A 26,251-nucleotide genomic window follows, 5' to 3' on the forward strand; every position below is an offset into this window, starting at 1 on the left:
TCACATCCCAGGAGCCAGTGCCATTATAGGCCCAGTGCAATTTGTCCCCCTAAGCTGCCCTTCCTCTCTCCTATCCCTAAGGATACTGACCCAACAGTGGAGATCTTGTTGAGCATTAATCTTCACCCCCTGTGGGAATGGCCTTTGCAAGTTCCCTGGGGTACCCGATAGTCTTGTGTGAGGTGTTTTTTGTGCCTCTGCACAACTCATTACACGTGTGTGGAAATCTCCCGTGCCATTATATGCAGCCTCTCACAGGCGCCTGTGAGTGTGCCTTGGACAAGAAGCTCTAAGGTGTATTGTAATGTAGTGAGCTCTTCCCACACCTGTATTTTGTAGCCAATGTGTGCATATAGCCTGTTGAACACGTAGACGGCTCCCCCCGTCAGTGGTTTCATAACAATCATCTTTGCTTGTGGAAACTGCACTTCCTGAACAGGTACTGGGTCTTCTGTACAGGTGGAAACTGCACTTTCTGAACAGGTACAGGTACTTCTTTCGTCGGGTTGGTGTTTGTAGAATTAGAAAACTCCATTCTCTGCAGTGGTCTCTGAGGCTCCCAGAGGTGCCAGATGTTTCTTCCAAAGGCATCTGACCACCTCTACAAAGATCTGCCCATTGCCCACCCCCAATGCTCCTGCACCAACCCAGCTGCTATCTCCTTCCAGTTCCTGTCAGGAGTGGACGCCTGGTGCAAGATGTGCAGTGAGGGTGGCCTGCCATCCGAGATGCAGGACCTGGAGCTGGCAATCCACCATCATCAGTCCTTGTATGAGCAGGTGACCCAGGCCTACACGGAGGTGAGAACCAAGCCGAACACCCAGGGCTCCTGGGTGTGTATGTATGTGGGTGAGTGGCCAGAGCACTGGCCTGCATGCTGTGAAATAGCCTGGGTGGACTAAGAAGGAGAGAAAGATCATTTTTATCCCTTTGGAGACATCTTTAAGATCCTTGATCTATGAATGATCTCCATTCATAGATCTCCGGCCAGGAAGCAAAAAAAGTGTGGCCATCAGCAGGCACCACCTTGTCGCACATGTGCTCATGTGTGCACGCATGCCCACACAAACACACACACCCTTCACCCTGTGTGTGAAGATCAGGCTCTCTCCCCTGGACGAGGAGTATAACAAAGCAAGGCTGTGTTCCTCCGTTTGCTCTCTGCCTGGTGAATGGGTGTGTACACACTAGCCCTGCCACCCCTTTTATGAAGCAGCCCATCAACAAATACCAATTTTCTCACTAGAAAGTCTGGAGGAAAACTCACCATGGGGTGGAGGTAAGTGTTTGCAGGAGTAAGAAACTGTCATGGACAGTTGTTAAGGACAAATTAAAAGACTCTTTCACTGAAAAACCAAAGGGCAGGCACATGGTACAAGTTGAGAAGTGGGGGAAGTTTCTTGCTTTTGCTTTCCAAGGGAAAGGAAAGGGGCATACAGGCGTCATCTGTGTGGAGGTACACAAGTAAGTGAGTTAACTAAAGGGCGTGAATTCTGAGAGAGAGGCTGGAGGGCATAAGAGATGGACTAATTAAGGAAGCTGCATGAGGAGGGGAAAGTGAATTCACATCTGGCCATGGGGCAGGGACATTTGGAACAGTGTTTCTCCAAGCCAGTTCTGGGACCCTCTGTCTCAGACTCCCCTGCAGTACTTGTTAAAGGTGCATCTTCCTGGGTTCCACCTCCGACTGAATCAGAATGTCGAAAACTGGGGCCTGGAACCTACATTTTAATAAATATTACGCCAGGTGAGTTTGATGCGTGCTGAAATCAAAGAACCAATGTCTTCCTGGTAAGAGTCAAGGTTTTTGCCACAGTCAAAGCTGAGTTTGACTCTTGGCTCCCCTGCTTATAGGGGAGTGACTTGAGGCACGTTACTTAACTACTCTAAACCTCAGTTTCTTCTGTGAAGTGAAGGTGATAACACTTGCCTGTAGTTTGAAGGGTTACAAAGATAGTGCATGTAATGCACTTGGCCCAGTGCCTGACAGTAATAAGTGCTAAAAAAATGGTAACAGGTTTTGTTATTATAGGAGGCAGAGAGGAGGGCTTTTGAGCCAAATCTGATCTCATCAGCTCTGATCCAAATGGCCCAAGGCTTCTCTTTTAACAGAACTGTGCCCCCATCCATGGGTCAAGAATCTCTAAATTTACTCCTTGTAAGATACAAAAATAGAGCGTACCAATGAGATTAATATTATACTTAACATGTTTCACACTTGTGGGGTGTGTGTATTATTATATAGAGAGACACAATATTTCTCCCAAATTTTTGTCAGGCCCTAGCATTGTTGGACATAGACATTCCCTCCAAACCCGCCTCAGAGTTCAGTGGGCCATCCCTGCCTCCTGCAGATGTGGACTGAGGCAGAGGACTGGAGCTCTGTTGACTTGGATGTTAGGACTTGGCCCTCCAACTCTAACCACCCTGCCCTTGACATAGCACAGTGCCAAAGACAGCATCTGCTCAGAGTTCCCTGAGGAGAGCTCTCCTGGGTTTGGCCACAGGATATTTGTCTTATTCACATCTCTGGAGGGTGTTGCCCCTGGCAATGCATTGGAGGCAGCAATAGTGGGATGGGGTAGGTAGAGGTAGTCACCTAGATTGGCTGTATTCCTCCAGCCAGGCTTCCTCTCCTGTCTCAGCCACAGATTCTCCACCCAGTATTCCTCTGAACCACCAACCCCCTGGCCCCACACTGTTTCTGTTGCCCCATGAACAGGGTGAGTAATAGCTGCCTTTGTGTTCCTGAACCCTAATAAGCTATTTTTAGGACACAAAGGTGGGATAAGGGGAGGCCTGGGCCCAGCAACAGCACGTCATTCACCATCGTAAGGCTGGAGGTGGGAACACACTTCCTTCCCCATCTTGATGGAAGAAAAAGAAGAGCATTCAACTCCAGACCAACTTTGATTTAATCTTTAACCAAATTAATTTAGGGCCTTAAAATCCCTGAATTCCCTAGTTACCACTGTTTTAAATTGAGAAGATACATGCTCTACTGGGTCCTCTGCCAGCTTTGGAGAGCCACAGGTGTCAATCAGATGATGCCACTTTCCAGAAATACTGGTGCCTGCAATTGTACCAAGATTCCAATAGGAATGACAGGGAGTGTCACCCCCACTGGTCTCAGTGCTGAGGGCGAATGTTGGGGAACATAAGAACATAGATATAGTGTCTACAAGCTAAAGGTCCCTCCCTGGGGTGCCTGGGTGGCTCAGTCGGTTAAGCGTCCAACTTCATTTCAGGTCATGATCTCATGTTCTGTGGGTTTGAGCCCCGCATTGGGCTCTGTGCTGACAGTTCAGAGCCTGGAGCCTGCTTCAGATTCTATGTCTTTCTCTCTGCCTTTCCCCCCTCGCACTCTGTCTCTCTCTCTCTTAAAAGTAATTAAACATTAAAAATTAAAAAATAAATAAGTAAATAAAGGTTCCTCCCTTACTCTACATGTTCTGGAAAGATGGGGGTGTTACCATGCTCAGGAGGGAAAAAAAAAAAGGAAGTTGTACAGAAGGAGAGCAAAAGAAGGATAAATATAAAAAAAAGAAAGAAAATGAAGAGGAAGTAAGGAAGACGGGAGAGAGAAATGATGATGGTGGTGGAAATAGAATTAGGAACCAGTAGTACCTGCTGGCCCCCATTCTAAGCACTTCGCACATGTTAACTCACTTGATCCTCACCACTACTGTGGGAGGTTGCCCCGTTACTGTCCCTGTTTTACAGACAAGGAAACTGAGGCCCAAAGAGGTTAAGTAACTTGCCTCTGGTTACACATCTAGAAGTTTAGAGCTAGGTAGAAGAGTGAAGAAAAAAGAGGGGGAGAGGCTTATGGTGTCAATTTATATTCAGCTTCATTTCTGAAACGAAACTCTGCTGCTTGACATAGTCAAAGAGTCAGTCGAAATATCTATCAAGTATGATGGACCAGGCACTGTTCTAAGTGCTGGAGAGAGATGAACGAGGCAGAGTCCCTGCCCTTGTGAAGCTAAAACTCAAGGCTGAGAGAGACACTGATTGAGTACCTCTCCTCCCTCAGGATTCAGGATACTGTGCTGTCCCCCAGACCACAGGCTGAGCACCAGGACAGCTCTGGCTGGCACATTCCTAGGGTGTCATGGGGTCTGGGTAGGGCTGGGATTCTCAGTCCTAACCAGGGATCCCAGGGGCAGACTCTCCTCGCCTCTCTGTCCATGCCTGCTCCTTGGCTCCCTTGGTCTAACCTTTCCTTCTTGCAGGTCAGCCAAGATGGCAAAGCACTGCTGGATGTGCTGCAGCGTCCCCTGAGTCCTGGGAACTCTGAGTCCCTCACGGCCACTGCCAACTACTCCAAGGCGGTGCACCAGGTGCTGGACGTGGTGCACGAGGTGCTGCACCACCAGCGGCGGCTCGAGAGCATCTGGCAGCACCGCAAGGTGCGGCTCCACCAGCGGCTGCAGCTCTGTGTATTCCAGCAAGACGTGCAACAGGTAACAAACAGGCTGCTTCCAGCACGAGGCATCCATCTCAGGCAGGCAGGTGGCCCAAGTCCCTGACCCAGGTGACTGGGCCTGGGAACACCTGATTTACGGAGGGAAGAGGGCAAATCAGCCCCAGCTGCCCCCACCCCCTTCACCATATGGACTTACTAGTTGCATGCTTCTTGCCTAAGCAACTTTACAGATGGGCCTTCTCACTCTTTGGTGTGGGGCAGGAGACTCCGTCACAGCGCAGTTCCTTGCGTTTAGATGGCAGAGAACTTGACCCTCACTCAGGAGCTTTCTAGATGACTCCAGGGCCTGGGGGTTATTTGAGCACTGTCAGGGTTGGACCACACACAGTGAGCTCACTTCTCAATCAGGGACACAGGTGGTCTGCTAAGGTTGGGGTGTGATGGGGGTATTCTTTGGCAAACCGGATTTAAAACATGGGCTATTCATGATAAGGGGTTATTTATGGCTTAATCTGCCTTTTTGCATTATTATACCAGTCATAGCTTTTTCTTTCACCACAAACAACAAATAGTTATGTTTTGATGATGAAAGAACAGTCTTGCCACAAATGCCCTTTTGAATGAAATGACCCATTCGTTCCCTCTCATGCTTTCTCTGTCTGTCTCCTTGGGGACCCCAGGGGGCTTTGCTCTAGTGTGGATATTCTGGGGGATGGAGAGCTGGTTGGGAGCTTGAGACTGAAGCTGGGGCTTCACATCATCTCCCTGCTGTGAGAGGCAAAGGTGGGGGCACTCATGCTATCAGTGTCTGTGGCCAGCACATAACTTCAAGCTTATACATATAAAATAACATTTCACACTCCTTCTATACTCTCTGTGGTACTGGCCAGTTGTAATCTAAAAGTGTATCAAAATTTACATGAAACACTGAGAGCCAATTGGACATGTCTTTGGAGTATTGAACCCCTTCACAGCTGCTGTGGGAGGGGCCCCAGTGCCAGGTGCCCCAAGACAGAGAGGGGATGGAGGGTGAGCAGGACATCCTGTCACTGGCTGGGACACTCTCTGGGAAGGGGTTCACTATGCAACCAGGCCTGGGAGTAGGCAGACCTTCAGGAGTGTTTCCAATTCTCGAGCTACCCTAGCTTTGTTGAAGGCAGCCCTACTCCACCACCCCAGGCTGGAGCAGTGATTGAGTCATCAGAGGCGACAGACACCTCAGCCTCAAGAGAGACGGACACTTATATGCTGGCCCCAGCTCTGAAACCCTTGTGGGGCCTGCTGGGAAAGGAGAAGCAAATGAATCAGTTGCCTACTCCTGCCATCTGGAACTGTCCAGATAAATATATCATCCCTGAGCACAGGAGAGCACAGAGTCCATCTGTGATTGAGACAGAGTGAGGTGCCAGCCTCCAGAGGCATGCAGACAGGGTGTTACTATTTCAGTGAACTTTGAGTGACTCACGGAGGCAACCCAGGCTGCGGGTTGTGCAGTGTCCTTGATGAGCTCTCCGTCCTCCTGCTGTTTCATGGCTGTGGTACTGGGATGGGCCATAGAGAGGGAGAGAGGGGCTGCGAGAGGGAGAGGCAAAAGGCCTCCCCAACACAAAGGTGGCATTCAAACTTGGACTATCTGGGAACTGCTGTCCCCAGACTTTTCTGTGGCCACCTTGACATCAACACTAAATCTAGAAAAAAAAAAAAAAGTATAGTAAAACTACACCTATGGCCATTCTACACCATGGTCTTAAAAATGAGAGTATTTCTGGAATTGAGATGCTATCATGTCTATTGTACAATCACATTGTTGGCATTGAGCAAGAGTAAGTAGAACGTTAGGAGGTGGATGTGATGGGCTCGGATCTTCCATGAGAACTAAATCCCCTAGGATGGTAATTCCATTGTTGTTTTCAGGATACGTGACTATCACTTCTGGAGCATAACTTCATTCACCCATTGTCTCACTCAGGCCTTCACTCTCCATGTCAGTGACACTGGGACAGTTGTACAAAGAAGAGTGCGGAAAAACAAGGGCTACCAAATCTTGTGATGGGTCCCCAGTGTTTACGTTATACCCAGTTAATCATCAGTACCTAGCAGGTGGTGGACCTGGTGCTTCAAAAGGCTTCTGCACAGGGGCACCTGGGTGGCTCAGTCGGTGGAACATCCATCTTCAGCTCAGGTCATAATCTCACAGTTCATGGGTTCAAGCCCCACATCGGGTTCTGTGCTGACAGCTTGGAGCCTGGAGCCTCCTTCGGATTCTGTCTCCCTCTCTCTCTGCCCCTCTCCTACTTGTACTCTGTCTCTCAAAATAAAAATTAAAAAAATAAAAATAAAAAAGGCTTCTGGACATAACACACTCAATGTGTAGCATGAGAGACTTCGACTTTGGTCTCCTGACTCCCAGAAACTTAATATATTTGTCATCTTTATTTTGCATGTTTTATGTCATCTTTTCTATATCTCCTTGAGAGTAGAAAGGATGACTTCTTCCTCTCTGTACAGCTTACAACTCTTAGCTGTATCTGACATGAAGCTGGGGTTCTCTTTATATTTGCTGACTTGAGCTGACATTATCATTAGAGGACCCCCAGTTTCTGTTTCTGTGGGGTAGCTCAGCCCATTTGGTAGTTGCAGGGAGTAGCTGGAGTCTGCCTGTGATGTGGTGTGAAATAGCGATGTGAAAGTCTTGAGGGTCCCAAGTATTTACAGCCAAGGTGGAGGATACGGGGGCATACCCTCAGTGCTCACAAAGTATCCCAGTGTTCATCAGTTATTCAGAAAGTTCGGGCTTCTGCAATGGGCCTAGAACTGTACTGCATTAGATTCTGGCGGGATGCCTAGTTAGTTAGAATGGCTCAAGACATACCCATTTGAAAATACAAAGAACAGTTCTACCAGAACATGCCAATCAGTGTGCAGGGCAGTAGAGTATTGATGGAACAGTTATAGGCAGAGGCATGAGAAGTCAGAGTTGGTGTCTTGAGGGAGGAGAGGATTGACTGAACGCTATAGTCTGTATCCAAGACTCTTCAGCACATTTGGGGTCTAAGATGTTTACTTGGCAGCCTAAGTGGAGAGCTTGTGAGTGAGCATCAGTGGCTGGAACAATACAGATTGTGCCTAGGAACACAGGCTCTGGAATCAGACACCCTGAGGGCCAATCCTGTTCTACAGGTCTTGGCTGTATGACTGGGCAAGGCGTTTCACCTCTGGTGCTTCTGTTTCCTGACCTCTAAAATAGGAACGATCATCGTACCTATCTCATTGGACTGAATGAGATACAAGTGCAAGGCTTAGCACCCTGGCTGCCCTGCATGTGGTAAAGCCTCCATCAGTGTGGTCTGGGTTGTTAGTCACATCCTCTGAGTGGTACTCGAGCGCCACCTGGTGCTTGTGCTGTTAGGGACCCCCCCCTCCCTGCCCCCACCTCCCCACCACACATGAGCCTTTTGTTTCTAACAATAGCGACTGCTTCTGGGGTCTTCTGAGTTCTTTTCATTCAGTGATAGAATTTCAGAGCTGTCAAGGACTTGAAAGACCATCTAGTCTAACCTACATTATGATTGAGGCACTTGAGGTCCAGAGATGTGAAATAACTTGGCTGTAACCACACAGCTAGTTAATGTAGTACCAGGACCAGAAGCTAAGTGTCCTGGCTCCCTGTCCACATATCCTACAGAAAAGCCACACAAGAGAGGAGCCAGGCAGATGGAGAAGGAGACCAGGGAGAGAGACAAGAAGCACACACGCATACTTAACATAGGGAGGGGAAAGACAGACAGACACATGCACATATCCCAAAACAGAAGAGGGAGAGACAGAGACAGCCCATGTGGCAAAGGAAGAAAGGGAGAAAGGTTTGAAGACAGAGGGCAGAGAAACAGACACCCATGGATGGGAGGAGAAACATAAAGAGGAAATTGAGGGAGGGAGGCACAAAAAAGGAGAGACAGAGTCTCCTGCTGGTGGAGAAGAGAGCTCAGAAGAGCGAGCCAGCTTCTGCCTGCCTGACTTGTTGCCCCATTGCCATTACTGGGCATGGTCTTTGCCCAAGTAGGAATATTTTGCCCATTAAGGGCCCAAAGCAGAGTAAAGCAAAAAGATGAAGACCAAGGGTAGGCACCAGTGAAAAAGAGATTTCATTGAAACCTCTGCAACCAGAAGTGGCCTGGCACATCACCCTGGTGGTTGCCCTCCCTTGAGTCCCAACAGATGTGCTCAGGTTTCTCTTCCCTGCTGGGCCTGAGGGCAATGGAAATAAATCTCTAAGGACCAAACTGGAATTGGGGTTCATTAAGCTGCAGAAAGGTGCAGATAAGCCAGACCCTGCTATAGTATCGCCAGCAGAATAATTTTCAGTACTATTGTTTTTCCTGTTTAGAGTAGGACAGCACTGAGCAAGAGCCAGAAAGGGCAGTCCATGACAACATCAGCCTATCTCCACCTTCTATTTCCCCCTAACTTCTGCGGCTTTCCAGGGGTGTAAGGGACTACTTCCCAGCCCAGAGAGGCCAGACTTTGTGCTGACAAGAACAAAGAGTAGCTAGATTCTTGATCTTTCTGGTAGATGCAGACTCTGTTCCGTTGTTTTCCACAGCCAGAGCAACTGGTTTTGAACACTGTCTGCAGGTCATCTTATTTTGCTTCCCCTTCTTTTTCTTCTCCCTCTGTTTTTTGCAAGAATGAATTGATGAAATGTTTTAGAACACCTGCTGTGTGCAAGACCCTGTGCTGGGAGTCCGGTCCCTCGCCTGAGAGAAGACATATGCACTGAAGGATGTATGAATGGCACACAGCTGTCTGGGTTCAGAAAGAAAGAAGCAAAATAACCATGGGCTAGTGGAGTCAGAGCAGGGAAAGTTCCCTGTGCTTGGGGTGGGATTGCAGTGGTCCTTAGAGCTCAGGCAGAGGAGATGGAGATGGTGTTCCTGGGGAAGGCCAGGAAGCAGAGCTAAGTATAGCCAGGGGACAGAGAAGAGGAAGTCTAACTGGGTGCCCACCCTTGTCAGAGAACGTGGGAGGTAAGGCAGGAAGGGTTAGGGGTGGTCTCAGTGGTGTGGGTGGGACAGTGAGGTTTGAAGCTCCAATGCACTCCCTTAAAAACAATGTCTTTTGTTGTTAAGCAGTCCAGTTGGGTGAGCTGGTGAGGGGCAGTGATGGCAGAATTTATCAGGCTCGGTGATTTTCCCTTCTGAATGACTGTGTTAATATTAAAGTCCATAGTTCTTGTAGTACAAATGAATCTCACCTGTTTCTATCAGTTTTTTGGAGCCTCACATGGAAAATTATAGGTTTTATGATGTCAGTTCCTGCCTGCCAAAGAATATGTAAAAAGGATTTGAGAGTGATTTCTTTTAAACTCTAGATATTCAATCTCTTACTAGCAGTAGTGACTATAGCCCCTTAATCATACTAAACCAGTTTGGACATTGTATGATCCAACTGAAATTTTGCATAATAAAAGATGAGCACTTTGGGTTGCACATAGAATGATTTGTTAGAAAAGAGTGACCAGAATGATGATGGGTCTGGAAATGAACTCTTCTTCTAGGAAAGGATGAAAGTATCTAAGAAGGAAAATGCTCAGGGTGCAGTCCCAGGTAGATGAGGGAACACACAAGGGAGAACCATCTGCAAAATTTGAAATGTGAACTGGTTACTTGTTGAATATGTTGTGGAGAGTATTCAAACCTCAGAGAGATGGTTGGGTTCCAACCCTGAGATTTTGTTACTGGGATTAAATGTGCCTATAAAAGTTGTATTGTTTAAAGCTCAGGATTCATCATCTTTCTGAGTACATATGATTAAGCATCTAATCTCTTCACTTGCCTTTTCTTATTTAATCTGCCAACCCTATGAAGCAGGTGATAGTTTGGCTCCCATCTTCCTGGTAAGGAAATTGAGCCTTAGAAAGGTTTAATAAATCTGCCTGAGGTGACACAGTTAGTAGGAGAATAAGGATTCAAATCCAAGTCTGTCTGACATCAGGTCTTGCTCTTAGCCTCTCTGCTATGCCACAGGCACTATGCTACCTGACGGGAATGCAGAGAGATCCAGCCTCTCCCCTTGAGATGTTTGTAAATTATTGCTGGAATGCCATTGCTCAAAGGGCCCTGGTGGACAACTTGGTCCCGAAGGATGGGACTTGCCCAAGGTCATGTAGCCTGATAGCTGAGATTCATCCTCAAACCCCCTGTCCATAAGTCTCACACAAACAAGTCATACTCATACCCAAACACTCTTCCCCATCTACTGTGTCATTATAAAATTGCCTTCTACAGTCATTTATCTCTGATACAAATTTCCCTAGAACAGACACTACCCATTCTCATGTTTTTCACACTCGTGTTCTCAGCATTGCTGATGCTCTTCTTTGTGACATGTATCTTGAATAATATCCGTTTGCTCATGTGAGTACTTAGCAGTATTAAAGTTTCCAATTAAGTTATTTGATGGTCATAATCCAATCACTGAAATACATTCAAGAAGATGATAGGTGACTCTTTGGGGAGGGTGAACACCCCAAAAGAAACCAGGGTTGAGGCTCAGCTGCAGTGGGGAAGATAGGGAGGGAATCGAGGGAGGGTTCTCCTCATTACGTTTGCCTTCTGATTGGAGAGAAGATAGGGAAACATCCTAAACTTTAACCTCTCTGGTGTCCCTGATCTTAGAGGGAGCATTCTAACCCTCTGTCCATCCAGCCTTCTCCAAGTGTTCCCTACCTAGAATTGGCAAGGTTGGGGAGTGAGCTCTAGAGGCTTTCCTCAGACATGCTCAGACCCTCCTGCCTGGGAATTGCTTGGATTTCTAGTACCCCTCACACTCTATACTCTAATCCTCCAATCCCTCCCCACCCCACCCGGGACCCCTTCCTCTTGGCCCTACTTTCTGTCTTCCTCTCTCCCCTTCCCTGTCATGGTCTCTCTCTTGGTGCTTACTTTGATTTTCTGTATGTAAACTCTTCTCTGATTGAAGAGTAGTCATTCCATGGTGAGCACTTTCTAAGGAAGGACCTAGGTGCCTCCAACTGGCAGGGCTAGGAGGCTGGTGGCACCTGGGAGATGGTGAGAGAAGTCCCTTCCCAGGAGTTACTGAGCCTCAGGGCTTCCTTGATGCATGGAAATTTTAAGTTCATTTAATGTCCTTAATTCCTTTTTATTATTATGTTAATTATTGAGAAGCCGGTTATCTTCCAGGGTCTTGTTTTTCTGATAACCCCTATTCTCACCGTGTCCTTGACCCAACAAGCTATTTCTGAAACCTTGAATACAAGGCTAAAGAATAAAAAGACTAGCACTTTATAACCAGTGGAGAGCTATTCAGAGATTTGAGCAGAGGAAACATGCTGTCGGAGTGAGTCTGAGGTGACTTGGTGCCAGTGGAAAGCTGAGTTGGAGTGCGAGGCTTCTGGGAGCCACAATCATCATGTGGCCATAAAGCATGAACTAGGGAATGGGGCAAGGGTAGATTTGAGAGCACCTGTGAAAAGATCACTAGGACCTTTTGTTAATGGAAAACAAGCAAGATGTCAAGTGCAAATGCGGAACTATATTTTCAGAGTGTGGTCCTTAGACTCCTGGCATTAAAATCATCTGCTCAGAGTGGAGAACTTGTTACAAACACAGATTATCTAGCCCTGTTCTGTATTTTTTGATTCAGAATCTGTGGATAATGTGGGGTCTGTTGTCAGTGAGCAAGAATGTCCTGTCCCATTCTTGGGGACCAAGGATTCCTATCCCTTCAAAGGTCCTTCTAGCTGGGCTAAGAATCAAATTGATATGAGAAAGATTAATAGAGTTTGATTAAATAAAATTTAATAGGTATATGTATGGGGAATCCACATAAACATGAAAATTCCAAAGACAGGCAAAATGAGGTATATACGTCATTCTGAACTAAGGAGAATGGGGTGGGGGTCCGACATTGCAGAGGAAAGGAATGCGTGTCACAGGGCATTAAGAAGAGCAGAGATGTTTGGTAATTAGATGTTTACCCTATGGGTCACTCAGATAAAATTTGTCTCTGCTAATAACCCTTATTCTAAGCCCAATTTAGATTCTTCTGTGTAGTTAAGGGAGACCACAGGGTCTCAAGTGCCTTCAGCTCAAAATAATCCACATGCCAAAGTGGCACATTTTGGGGGGTAGGGGGGGGAGCTGCCCTGGACACCCTGCCCTAAGTTTTAAAATGAACACCAGGTGATTCTTAAGTATTCTGAAGTTTGAGAACCTCTGACTTAAGACATCCAGGCCTTAGTGGTGAGAAGTACAGGCATCAAGGCACCAGGGTGAAGAGATTCAGGGAGATGCTGAGGACAAAGACAAGTTCCTGTCACCCCAGCCTTGGCCTCATTGAGAAGGGACAGGTGTGGGCTGGCTGGGAGTAGAGGGCTGCAGGGTGGAAGCAGCTGAAACTCTAGGGCTTCATATCTGTTGACCAGCTTCTGCCCAGCATTGGTCTGTCAGGCCAAAGGACCACATTTCTCAGGGGAAAAAGAGTAGACACCTGCTAATGAGTTTCTGCTGAGATTTCTCAGAAAAATGATAGCTTCTCCTGCCATACCAAGACAGTTATTTTTATTTATTTACTTTTTAAATATTTGTTTATTTATTTATTTTAATTTTAATTTTTTAAAATTTACATCCAAATTAACATATAGTGCAACAATGATTTCAGGAGTAGATTCCTTAGTGCCCCTACCCATTTAGCCCATCCCCCCCAACCCCTCCAGTAACCCTCTGTTTGTTCTCCATATTTATGAGTCTCTTCTTTTTTGCCCCCCTCCCTGTTTTTATATTATTTTTGTTTCCCTTCCTTTATGTTCATCTGTATTGTCTCTTAAAGTCCTCATATGAGTGAAGTCATATGATTTTTGTCTTTCTCTGACTGATTAATTTCACTTATCATAATACCCTTCAGTTCCATCCACGTAGTTGTAAATGGCAAGATTTCATTCTTTTTGATTGCTGAGTAATACTCCATTGTATATATATACCACATCTTCTTTATCCATTCATCCATCGATGGACATTTGGGCTCTTTCCATACTTTGGCTGTTGTTGATAGAGCTGCTATAAACATTAGATGCATGTGTCCCTTCGAAACAGCATACCTGTATCCTTTGGATAAATACCTACTAGTGCAATTGCTGGGTCATACGGTAGTTCTATTTTTAATTTTTTGAGGAACCTCCATACTGTTTTCCAGAGTGGCTGCACCAGCTTGCATTGCCACCAACAATACAAAAAAGATCCTCTTTCTCCACATCCTCACCAACATCTGTTGTTGCCTGAGTTGTTAATGTTAGCCATTCTGACAGGTATAAGGTGGTATCTCATTGTAGTTTTGATTTGTATTTCCCTGATGATGTTGAGCATTTTTTCATGTGTCGGTTGGCCATCTGAATGTCTTCTTTGGAGAAGTGCCAAGACATTTATTTTGATCATACTTGTTCCAAAGAAGGGACAGAAAATGTCTTGCTGCTAAGTGGGCATTTCAATAGCGCCTACTGCTCTCCGGGCTCAGGTGATGGGAACTGAGTGGTACTGGCACTGTGTGAGCCACTCCTCTTCAGGACTCACATTCACTGTGCTCTGCCAGGAGAAAGAAATAATGACATGATAGACCGCCCTGGGTGCTCTTATACATCGTGTGTACTGGAACCTTTAACAGAACAAAATGTGTTGTAGACAGCTGATTTGTGTGTTTGCTCTTTTTTACTGGCCTCAGAATATGGTTTTCTGAAGAGTAGGAGCCTAGGGCCTGGGGAGGGGGGGAAGGGGTAGTTGCTGAGAGGGAGGAGTTCTTCAGTTTACTTAAAACAAGAAAAACTTCCTGCTTATTTTACTGTGAATCAGATTATGACGCAGGCTTAATAACCTGTGTCGAATAAGATGATTGATCAGGGGGAGCCAGATGAGGAAATCAGAGAGCTGGAATTCTGATTCCTCATGTGTTTGTAAGTTGTCTCCATTTCCTTTAATCATACAGAAAGGAAGTTCTCAAATCAGATGGGATGAGTTCATTCAGTCATTTATTTAGCAAATGCTCTCTGAGAACTCAGCCGCGAGCTAACAAAGCCCCTGCTCACATGGAGCATACATTCAGGACAAAGAGAGAAAATACCACCACTAACAAATGGATATGTAATATTTCGTATAGTGATAGTCAGCGATGTATGGAGAGAAAGCTGAATGAATAAGCCATGGGGATGTGTTTAAGAAGAGGTTCCAGGCATGTGGAATGGGATCTAAGAAGTCCTTGATACCAGAATGAGCTGGGTGCATTCCCGAAGATGGGAGAATGGCCAGGGTGGCTGTTGAATAGACAGCAGGACAAAAGGGTGAGAAGTTTGAGAAAATGGTCCAAGTCAAGTTAGACTTATAAGCTAGAAAGACCATTTGGATTTTCTAAGTATGGCCAGAAACAATTGTAGAGTCTTTAGTAAAGGGAATGTCGTGAATTGATTTATGTTTAAAGAAATAGGTCCAGCTCCTGAGTGGTTGTGGGTGTCATGAGTAAAAAGAGGAAGACTAGGGGAGCATGGATGGCTCAGTCAGTTAGGCAGCCAACTTCGGCTTAGGTCATGGTCTTGCGGTTCATGAGTTTGAGCCCCGTGTCAGGCTCTGTGCTGACAGCTCAGAGCCTGAAGCCTGCTTCAGATTCTGTGTCTCCCTCTCTTCCAGCCCCTCCCCTGTTCGTGCTCTGTTTCTGTCTCTCAAAAAATGAATAAATGTTAAAAGAAATATTGAAAAAAAAAAGGAGGAAGACCACTTAGAGGGCTGGGGGGTGAGGGAGGAATGCTGGTGGCTTGGATTGGTAGTGGTTGTGTAAGAAACTGTGTATAAGAAAGGGTTAATAAGAAAGAATCTCAGGCTTGCAGCTAAGCAGTGGGCAGATTCTGGTATCTTTTGTTGAAGTGGAGAACACCAGGAAAGGAGGCCAGAAGAGAATCAAGAGCTCTGTTTTAGATACGTTAAGTCTGTGGTGCCCATTATATGCCAAATTGGAGATGGAAAGGAGGCCATTGGGTATGAGTCAATCTCAGGAGAGAAATTCAGGTTGGAGCTGTGACTATGGAAAAGACTAGCTTATCAATGATACTTCAAGCCATGGAACTGGGTGAGATAATGCAGGGAGTAAGAGAAGAGAGGGAAGAGGTCCAGAACCCGAACCTTCGGGTATTCCAAAATTTAGAGTCTGGGAAGACTAAGACAGTTCAGAAAAGAAGACCACAGTGAAGGTAAGTGAGTCAAGAGCAATTCCTATTGAGGACAGTGTCCAAGGAGCTAATACAGAAATGTTTCTGAAAGAGGGCAGGTTCTTCCTCTTAAGTGGGCCTGAGCAAGGTGGGCATCTCCACAGGGTGAGAGGGCTGCAGTGGCCCAGGAAGGTCAGAGCCCAAGTGGGCTGAGAATATCTTTATGTGGGAGGGCAGCTCAGCACCAGAAGTCCCCAAGGAAGTGTGGTCCAGAGAAAAGTGAAGAGAGAGTCCCTCTACAGGGGCATCCTGGTGCAGGGTGTTAGAGCACCTGTAAGAGAGGGTGGCCTGGGGTAGGTGCAGACTGAGCAGGGTAAGGAGACCATCCACAAGGGACGGGCCCTATGGTGTGCAGTGTCACGGCCCGGGCTGAGTGAGGAGGGCATCCATGCAGAGAGGGCAACCCCACTTAGAGAATCTGAGTCCAAACAGGGTGAAGAGGTGTCCATACAGGGAGGTAACCAGGGGAAATTTATTAGGAAGTGGTCTTGGAACCCCTGAGGAGGGAATCCTGACTCCACTATTTGAGAGGTGCACAAGCTCAGCCAAGTTAATTAACCTTTCTGAGACTTATTTGCTTCATCCAAACATGGGGATAATAACTCTCACTTCCCAGTGCTGTGGTGAGATAGCACAGATGAGGTGATGAGCCACATCCCCTGGCCTAGTGCTTGACAAAGAGTGAACCCTCCACAGACAATAGTCTCTTCTTCTGAGGAGGGGAGTTGCTGTACCCTCCGTGTAATAAAAGACCTCCATATAAATAAAGAAATATTTGAGTTGGAAGAAGACTTAGGGAGATGGTCTGATCCAGTGTTTCCATTTGAGGCAGTGAGGTCCAGAGATGAGAAGGTGAACACCCAGCTGGATTACAGCTGGTTAGGAGCAGAGCTGGGACCAGAATCTAGGTTCGTCTTAATCCCAAGGATGGTGTCTACAAATCATGCTGACCATGGTGGTGCCACATTTTAATGATGCTTTAGGAACCTAAAATACTTTTATATGTAAGTAGAGCTGAGATACAAACTTAAAATTTCTAAGGTGGATATCTCTGGTTTGCCTCTAAAACTAAGATTCCTGGGCGCCTGGGTGGCTCAGTCGGTTAAGCGGCCGACTTCGGCTCAGGTCATGATCTCGCGGTCCGTGAGTTCGAGCCCCGCGTCAGGCTCTGTGCTGACAGCTTCAGATTCTGTGTCTCCCTCTCTCTGACCCTCCCCCATTCATGCTCTGTCTCTCTCTGTCTCAAAAATAAATAAAAACGTTAAAAAAAATTAAAAAAATAAATAAAAACTAAGATTCCATCACATTAGAAGAATTCAAAAAATCAGTCCCATAACAGCAAGCAGCTAGGCCCTTGATTTTCTCCCATTAATTCATTTGCATTCATGGCCACCATTTAGAAAAATATCAATAGTTCTCTTCAAAATGACTTCTTTTCTTTCCCTTAGCAGCTAGAAAGGCCTGTCTCCTGCCCTGAAAAGCGCCCTGCCTTTTGTGTGCTCATTGGAATAAACACAATTAGATGAGGAAGAAAGGGGGCAATTAGGGAATTATGTGTAATGGCTGTTAGATTGGCTCCAGTATCCGGTTCAGGATGTGAGTATCTCTCTTGGAAAAGACTGTTCTGGGAAAGGACTAATTTCTGGTTGAACAGTTGGGGCACAAGAAAGAAAGAAGAGCTTTACAAGTTGTTTTTAAGACAGCCTGCCTGCTGGAGTGGCCAGGAGTCCTGGGTGTTTGTTCCCAAAGAAAGGGCACAGATCAGGCCTCCAGAATAAGATGGCACAGCCTCTCTCAAGATGGTAGGGCAGGAGGCTCAGCCAGACTGCCCTTGACAGTAGGGCGGGAGGCTCAGCCAGTCTGCCCTTGACAGCTCCCAGATATAAATGTTCTCCAGTATCTCCTGCATGTGCAGGGCCAGCAGGGATGCTGGGGGCAGGGGGAGGTGGTGGAAGGGTAGGATACAGTGGTGAAAATCCCATACTCCTCAGGAATTAACCACCTGTCAGGTGGGGCAGTGGGGAGGGTGGAGGCACACCAGGAGAGAAGTCTGGGTGCAGACTGAGAGAGGGTCTATGACAGAGTGAGGAAGGGGAGCAGGGAGCTGACACATTCACCCCAAAGTCTTGTGCTGGGGATGAGTGTGAGCCGAGTGCAGTTCAACACGTCCTGAGCAAACCAGGCTGTTCTGTGTCTCACAAGGATGTCAGAGTCTAGTGGGAGAGACAGACCTGGCGGCAGTAATTGTGGTTTGAAAAGAATCAGGGAAGAGTGGCATCCCACCCCCCAGCCCGGGCGGTTTATTGAAGAGAAGTCTTTATAATAGTCTTTCCAGAACTAGTAATTCTGAGATGGTGCTTCAAGGTTGAGTAGGAAGGAAGCTGGGAAGTGGATGTAGGGAGAAAAAAGGGACATGGACATTTCAAGTAAAGTTAAAAATAGTAAAACTCAGGAGGCAAGAAGCAGGTTTTGGGGCATTTAGGGGTGAGGCAGGGACTCACTGGAGGTGGGGTTGAGAGGGGGTGGGGTGACCACAGAGGACTTTGCATGTCAGGTTAAGGAGCCCCTCAAAGACTATGTTCTAGTGAAATGTCCACTCAAGAATGCACAGGTTAATTCCATTTAAGCCTAAATTTGTGTTTTTCAAATGGATTGGTGTCCCTATTTTTTTTATTATTAGCATCCAACTATATTAACAATTTATAACTTATTTTTAAACCTGAGTGTATAAAAATTGCTCCTTTGAAACTAAGGGCACATCTTGCCAGAATCAGATTGACAACTATCACTGGGTACTGCTTCCCACTCAAGTTCACAGGCATAACTGTCATTTATCAAAACCAGAGCATATGAAAATGGAAAGAAAACAAAAATCTGTTATCTCTGTGCCATCCCTCGTAACTCGTTTGCTTCTACACCAGTGACCGGACCTTTCTTCCATGCTGTATTCCAAGCCATGCCCCAGGGGGTCAGCCTCCACCTGCCTCTCCATTGCCCCCATACCCAACCACCAAATCCTGGCCATTCTCTCTCCCAAATATTACTCAGACCTATGTCTCCACGGACACCGCCATCAGACTTGCCTGAGCCACCAGCACCTCTTGTCAGGATTTCTACAATAACGTCCTGTTTTCTCACCTCTACTCTTGTTTTCCTTGGAATCTCCACCAAGCAGTCAGAGCAATAGCTTTTAAATGCAGGTCTTTCTCCTCCTTGTAGCCCTTTGGTGGCTCTTAGGATGAACCCTGGAATCTGACTGGGCACACTGGGGCTCGGCAGGTCTGGTTCCTGCCTTCTCCCAGCTCATTTCCTGCTTACCCCTATTCAAGCTGTGCTGATGGTTTTCATTCCTTGCTTGGTTAAGTCCTACTCTCTCTCAGGTCTCAGCTAAACCTCACTTCTTCAAAGAGGCCTTCCCTGACTGTTGGCACTTTTCACCATTGCAATAAGTGACCAATTGTGTGATCTCATGCCTGGTGCCTGTTCCCCACACAGACTGAGCTCCCAGAGTCAGGGAGGTGCCTGCCTTGTTTCATACTGCACTCTGGGCTATTCTAGTGCCTGGCACTGGGGCACAGTAAGACTAGTAAGTATCTGTTTGAATATGTGATATTCACATCCCACATGTGCTTCTTTGATCCCCGAAGAACCTGAACACAAAAACTAAAAAATAAAACCATCTTAGGGTATATGTGCCCCTTCGAATCAGCATTTTTGTATCTTTTGGATAAATACTGAGTAGTACAGTTGCCACCAACAATAGCCAAATTATGGAAAGAGCCCAAATGTCTATCACCTGGTGAATGGATAAAGAAGATGTGGTATGTATATATATGTTTATATATACACACACAAAATGGAATAGTACTTGACAATCAAAAAGAATGAAATCTTGCCATTTGCAACAATGTAGATGGAACTAGAATGTATTATGCTAAGTGAAATAAGTCCTCAGAGAAAGACAAATATCATATAATTTCACTCATATGTGGAATTTAAGAAACACAACAGTTGAACAGAAGGAAGAGAAGGAAAAATAAGATAAAAATTGAGAAGGAGGCAAATCATAAGAGACTTAAATACAGAGAACTGAGTGTTGCTGGAAGGGAGGTAGATGGGGGGATGGTCTAAATGAGTGATGGGCATTAAGGAGGGCACTTGTTGGGAACAGTGGGTGTTATATGTAAGTGATGAATCACTGGGTTCTACTCCTGAAACCAATACTACACTGTATGTTAACTAACTCGAAAGAAAGAAAGCAAGCAAGCAAGCAAGCAAGCCACCTATGTTGGAAACACTTGAATACCAATTCAAATCCATTAATAGGTATTAACTATCAACCTGTACTATCTTGACTGAAATTAGTCAATGATTATTTTAAGTAAAATTCCGTAAGATGAGAATTAAACAGGGATAGCTAATAAGGGGTACCTTGATGGGTATACACACTTTGGTAGGGGTTCAGGGATTTGGCTAGAAATGCAATTTATTCTTTAGCCAGTGATGCTCAGAGTCTGGGACTCACCAGAAACTGAGGGATATCCAGACTTCCAATGCTGCACGTTCATTCACAGAGTGTAACGTAATTGTCAGGCACTGCTGGTGTCTGCTCAGAAAGCACATTTTGGTGCTGTGCAGTCTAGTGGGAAGCTGGGTGGTACTCTCAGGATTGTGGGACATGGGATCAGGGTCAAGAGAGCATGTGGTCTAAATGCATGTCAGGCAACGATGGCTCTAAATGAACTGTCTGAAACGAAATAGTCAGAAATCAGCGTTTTAAACAGTACTTCCTATAGTGATTATGTTTCTCTATTCCCAGGTACTTTTGCAGTCTCTAGGTATTACTAGAGGAATTTTGTCCATATCCTAAATCATTTGCTTTTTTATTTGTTAAACTGATTTCCATGTAGTCCCTGCATCTTTGCTGAGATCACACGTGTTTCCCCAGCTTCAGTCCCAATGGCAGAAGTTAGGCTAAATGGAGACAATATAACAACACAGAGCAATCAAAATTATGTTTGAATTGATAAAAGCCTATCAGATATGAAATAAATACATTTTTAAGAGGTTAAGGTAGAGCTAATTAAGTAACCTTAGTGTCGTTAACTGATAATGAACTGACATTTTAAAGAAAGCAAAAGAACTTAAATAGGACGCAAATTGCTCTTTAAAAAACAGTTTATAAGTTGTGAAATCACCCATAGGGAGTATAAAAGCTAACCATTTGTGAACCAATGGGTGAAAAGCTTTCCTGTTAAACCAATTTGTTTTAGCATAACAAACCCTATTAAAGCAAGAGAGAAAAAACAAAATGAAACAAAATAAATTCACTGAAACATTGCCAGACAAGCAGGTCATACTTAACTGCTCAAAACTAAATAAAAAAATAATAATTGTAATCTGAAAATCTGTCATAAATTCCAAAGCCTTTGTGAAAAACCAAAAGACAGCTCTTTTGTATATAAAAATTATCAAAATTATCCATGAATTTCAATTCATTCTCAAAAAGGGATTAATGCAAGTTTAAATATGCATAAAAATAAAACCGCACTGTCTGTGGTACACAATATATGGCAAACTTTGTGGGCCATGCAGGCTGATGCCCATCATCCTCATTACAACAGAGAATTGTGGGATCAGATTGTGTCAAGTCAAGTAAAAATGCACTCTCCTGATTTTCTGTGTGTTGAAATTTCACCATACATAATTCTGGAGAGACGTGGGCTCTTCTTTCCTCTAAGAAAGGAACCTTTCGAGTTCCTTTCAGTGCTTCCTTTCAGTGTTTGCAAAAGGTAAAAATCCAGTTCACTTATGACTGCAGTTTATTTTCACAGACATGCTTCTGGAATATGAAAAGCATATATTGCCAGAATTTGTTATATAAGGTATTTAAGTCTCTACACCCAAAGTTTATATAGTCATTTCCTAAAAAGCCTTTCTTTTCTCCTTTTTAATGGACATTCCAGTTTTGTTAAGTGAATGTTTGTCAAACCTCATTTTTATATTCATACATACATTTCTCTGACCTAATACCAATCCTATTGTGGGCTTTATGATAGTGTCGATGGAGACTTCGAAGGCTTCTATACTTTGCACAATTGCAAGTATAATTTATCTCAAATGTTAAAGGAAGTGAAGCCAAAGGCAAGGTTCTGTGGAGCCAGAACTCCCATGCCTGTAGTCCATGGAATGATCTGGTCTGTCTGCTTGCCACTGGGCAATCTGTAGAAGAAACAAAGGAAGGGACTAAAGCATCCTTTTAAACAGGCTCAGTTCATCTAAATCATTTTCTAGAAAGTCATTCTAGAACCTAGGAAGGCTAGTACATCGTTAATCAAATGTTCAGGTCAAATCCAGAGTAACAGGAATGGAGTGGGCTTAGTTGTCTTGGCAGGGTCTCTAACAGGTGTGTCTGTGCACTCTAACTGATTTAATTGCAGCCACCTGCTTCACTGAGCATTAGCTCTTCAGAGATGAACTGAAGCACCAGGAGATGAACTGCTTACCTCTCCCTGAGAGGCACACAGTTTTGTTAGGCCATCAATGTGAAAGCAAAACAGGTGTTAAAGGCTTTAGGTCCTGCCCTGCCCCCCCCCACCCCCCTGTAAATTTCAAGGCTCCTGCTAAAGGGTTTCTACTCCTCCTGTCCAGTGTTCCCCAGGACAACATATTTTCTCACCTTCTCAGCATCCCCTCCCTTGTCCCTCTACTTCTCCAGCTTCTCTCAATACCAAGGAAAATGTCCTGAGGCCAAATCACTAGATCTTGAGCCTAGAAATACACCGGGTCTCCACTGCTTCCTGGCAGAGAATCATAGATACTACAGGCCTTAGGATGCAAAGACCTTAAATTATCTATTTGTTAACTGTTAGTTGGTCAGTGCTGGTTGGAAGACAGGGCTGGAAAGAAGCCTGAAAGGATGGTTTTCCTAGTGATCACTATCTGGAGCAGCCAGGTGGGGTCTAACCAGTACAGACTTTACTCTCAAGATTAGAAAGGGAGTCCCAGAAGCCCGAGGAGGCAGGGTTCCCATGACTAGTTGCCTCTGCTGTGAGTATTGTTACGGTGCAGTAGGGGAGGAGTAAGCCATGAGGGCCAGGGAACTGCCCTGACCTGATGCTGCCTAATTTCCTGCCAGCATCCCTGAATTTATGTGGTTGGAGTAAAGGTAGTAAGAGGTTTAAACTGTGCCCGATAGTCTGTGTAGCTTATTTAAAATAACGGACTAATTAAACCTGGGAAAACAGAAAGAGTAATGAGGGAATATTCTGGACACGAAAGATGAGTTGAATTTAGTGAAGGGTGGGACTGTTACATTGCCAATGACAGCAATGAAACCCCTGGATGGACAGTGGATTGAACATTTCCAGCTGGACTGCTGCTTTCCGATTGGGATGGGAACTGTAGGACTCTTGTGGTAGCACATGTAGTCTCAGGTTTTTCCTTCTGTCTTCCTTCTCTGACCAGGTGTTGGATTGGATTGAAAACCATGGTGAGGCCTTTCTCAGCAAACACACCGGGGTTGGGAAGTCCCTGCATCGAGCCCGGGCCCTGCAGAAGAGGCATGATGACTTTGAAGAGGTGGCTCAGGTGAGATGCTGTTTGGTCGTGTGTGTGTGGAGCTGGGTAAGGGAGACCAGGGCTATGGCTTTGGTATTTGGTGGGGCATGTCGGGGTGATAGCCCAATGGCTTCTGGGCTGCCTTCCTGCCTGATGCAAGGAGACCCTTGTCTGTTTTTGGATCACTAGGTGAGTGATAAATAGACCCTTAGTTTATGATGTTCAAAGCAAATTTCCTGCCAGCATGATATGTAAATGCCTTGTCACAAGGTGGTAATGGTGGAAGGAACTGACATTAGAAACAGCAACAGCCCAGAACTACTGGGCTGTAGGCAAGTGGGAGCTGGTTATCCCTGTAGGCAAGTGGGAGCTGAAAATCAGCATTAGCTCTGCTTGCAAAGCTGTGCGTCTTCCAGGACCTGGAGGAAGAGATGGTACCTGTTCACCACATCATGTAGTCACAAGGCTGAATGTGCCCAGAGAACATGGTGTAATATTCAGTCTTTTAGCTGAGTTGCACATGTAATCCCAAAAGGGCATTTTTATCTAATTACACAAAGATGCTGTGAGAGGTCTTGACCATTTGAGTTCATGATAGTTATACAGGAGGGTTTTTTGTTCTGAGCCTCCAGCCCCCAAATTTTATCCTAACTCTCTTATATTCCTCTTTTGGGGAATCTCCGATGGATTCTGAACATCTTCATCTTCAAGATGAAATACTACCTTGTCCACTTATATTGTCAAGTGTGATCAGTTGCAGTGGAAACTAAGACTGAGGACTAAAGCAGGGAAGGGGCATCTGACGAGAATCCGTATGGGGCAGAAGGGAGGATGACAAAGCTAGGGTTTGCCACATGACAGCTTTAACCAGGACTGGCTCTGATCCCACCATCCGGACAGTCCTCAGTGTGGGTGTCACACTGGGCATTGTGCAGAGTGCTACCGCTCACCCAAGGAGGCCACCAGCCCCAGACAGATGTGAGCTGTGGGTGGGGAAGTTGAGACCCTGCCAAGAACTGAAAGAATCTTCTAAAGGACAGGAAAATGGTGGGAGCGCACCACATCTCTGGGGAAGTGGCAAGTATGTGCTGGAAAGTGAGAGGCCTGGCAGGTGCCAGAAAGACTGAGTCACTAGTGACCTCGAGCCAGAAATACAGATGGGTTAGAGCCGACCTATCCAATAAAGAAAGCCTCAGATAGCATCTTTGTGCACAGTTGGTGGGAATGTAAAGTGGTGTAGTCTCTGTATGGCAATTCCTCAAAAAATTAAGCATAAAGTCACCATATGATTCACTAATCCTACTTCTACATTTATACTCAAAAGAATTAAGAGCAGGGATATGAAAAGATTCTTGTACACCAGTGTTCATAGCAGCATCATGTACAATAGCCAAAAGATAGAAGCAACCCAAGTATCCAGATGAAAGGATAAACAAAATGTGGTCCATACACAATGGAATATTATTCAGCCTTAAAAAGGAAAGAAATTGATACATGCTACAACATGAATGGCTCTTGAAGACATTATGCTAGGTGAAGTAAGTCAGTCACAAAGGACCAATACTGTATGAGCCCACTTATATGAATTACCTGGAGTAGACACATTCACAGAGAAAGTAGAATGATGGTTGCCAGGGCTAGAGCAGGGTAGGGAGGAATGGAGAGTTATTATTTAATGAGTATCAAGTTTCAGTTTTACAAGATAAAGAGTTCTGGAGATGGATGGTGGTTGTACAGCAATGTGAATCTATTTAATGCCACTGAACTTAAAAACTTTATGTTATATTTATTTTGCCACCACTACAAAAGCAAAAAACTAAGCTTCGTCCATACAAGGACCTTCTGCAGAATGGGCTGGATTATGCCAATGTAGTATAGACACAAGCCAAATATTCCTCTGGATGTAGCACAGTCCCAAAACATCTGAGTAGCCAGGCATCCTGGGTGCCTCTGTTGTCTGTTAGCGGGCAAAGGATGGGAGAGGGCCACATGGTCTCCCTGTATGCTGAGTGGGGAGTGTGGTTGGTATCTGAGACAAACTATTGGAATAGAGCCATCCTATTGTTGTGTGGTGTTCCTGCCTTTCGTCTGTCCTTTGGCTCAGCCCTTCCTCACTTAGAAAGGATATCCCCAGAGCCACCCACAGCCCTGGCCCAGCCATCCTCCACCCCTTGCCCTCTTTCTGCTGCAGCCTCAAAGGCAATGCCAGCCTTGGTTATAGGCCCTTGAGGGAACTGTTGTTTTTGTGCATTGTTACAACTGGCTGCCACTGAAACTCTAACATTTCTACCAATTGCTCCCCTAGCTTCTCGCTGATACCTGATAATAAGCCTTTCACAAGGACAGTGCCTTTTAATTACTAGTAGAGACGTACTCACTTAAATTCATACTAAAGAAAGAATGGACACGTTTTTGAGAGCTTACACTTCCATTGTATGTTTTAGCTCTCACCAATCCTGAATGATGTATAGGATTAGCCTTGTTTTATAGAAGACAACACTAAAGCTCAGAAAACTCAGTGTCCCCAAGTCATCTGGCTTGTCAGTGGCTCTGCTAGCATTTAAAATGTCTGACTACAGAGTCATGTTTTCACCCTAACTCACTGCTGTCCTTCCTTATTGAAGTATAGGAACTGAGGGCAAAAATCATTTCCAAGTGCCAGTTTGCTCATGAAAAGTACAGGACAAACAGCAAGAGTAGGGGGAGTGGGAAGGAGATGCTGCAGTGGTCATTCCATTTGATGTAGTACATTACAGCTTTTCCTATGCTCTGCCAATCCACTTCTCCCTGTCCTTGTTTTCAGATAAGACTGTGTCTTTCTTAGGAGAGAGAGTTATATCTCTTTTTTTAAAAGGTCTATTTATTTTGAGAGAGAGAGAGAGGGAGAACCAGAGAGAGAGAAGGATAGAGAGAATCCCAAGCAGGTTCCATGCTGTCAGTGCAGAGCCGCACATGGGCTCCATCCCATGAACCATGATATCATGACCTGACCCAAT

At 45.4% G+C, this 26,251-nt stretch overlaps 1 protein-coding gene across 6 annotated transcripts in view; it reads left to right on the forward strand.

Moving 5' to 3' along the window:
• KALRN (kalirin RhoGEF kinase) overlaps nucleotides 1-26,251 on the forward strand; it is a 520,685-nt gene that overhangs the window by 142,235 nt on the left and 352,199 nt on the right. For all 6 annotated transcript variants that reach the window (XM_042998400.1, XM_042998401.1, XM_042998403.1 and 3 more), the window contains 3 exons: nucleotides 669-800; nucleotides 4,236-4,466; nucleotides 23,163-23,285. In XM_042998400.1, the coding sequence (XP_042854334.1) occupies nucleotides 669-800; nucleotides 4,236-4,466; nucleotides 23,163-23,285 (486 nt within the window). The remainder of the gene's footprint in view (nucleotides 1-668; nucleotides 801-4,235; nucleotides 4,467-23,162; nucleotides 23,286-26,251) is intronic.

This window comes from Panthera tigris, chromosome C2 (genome assembly GCF_018350195.1).
Source record: "Panthera tigris isolate Pti1 chromosome C2, P.tigris_Pti1_mat1.1, whole genome shotgun sequence".
Classification (NCBI taxonomy): domain Eukaryota; kingdom Metazoa; phylum Chordata; class Mammalia; order Carnivora; family Felidae; genus Panthera; species Panthera tigris.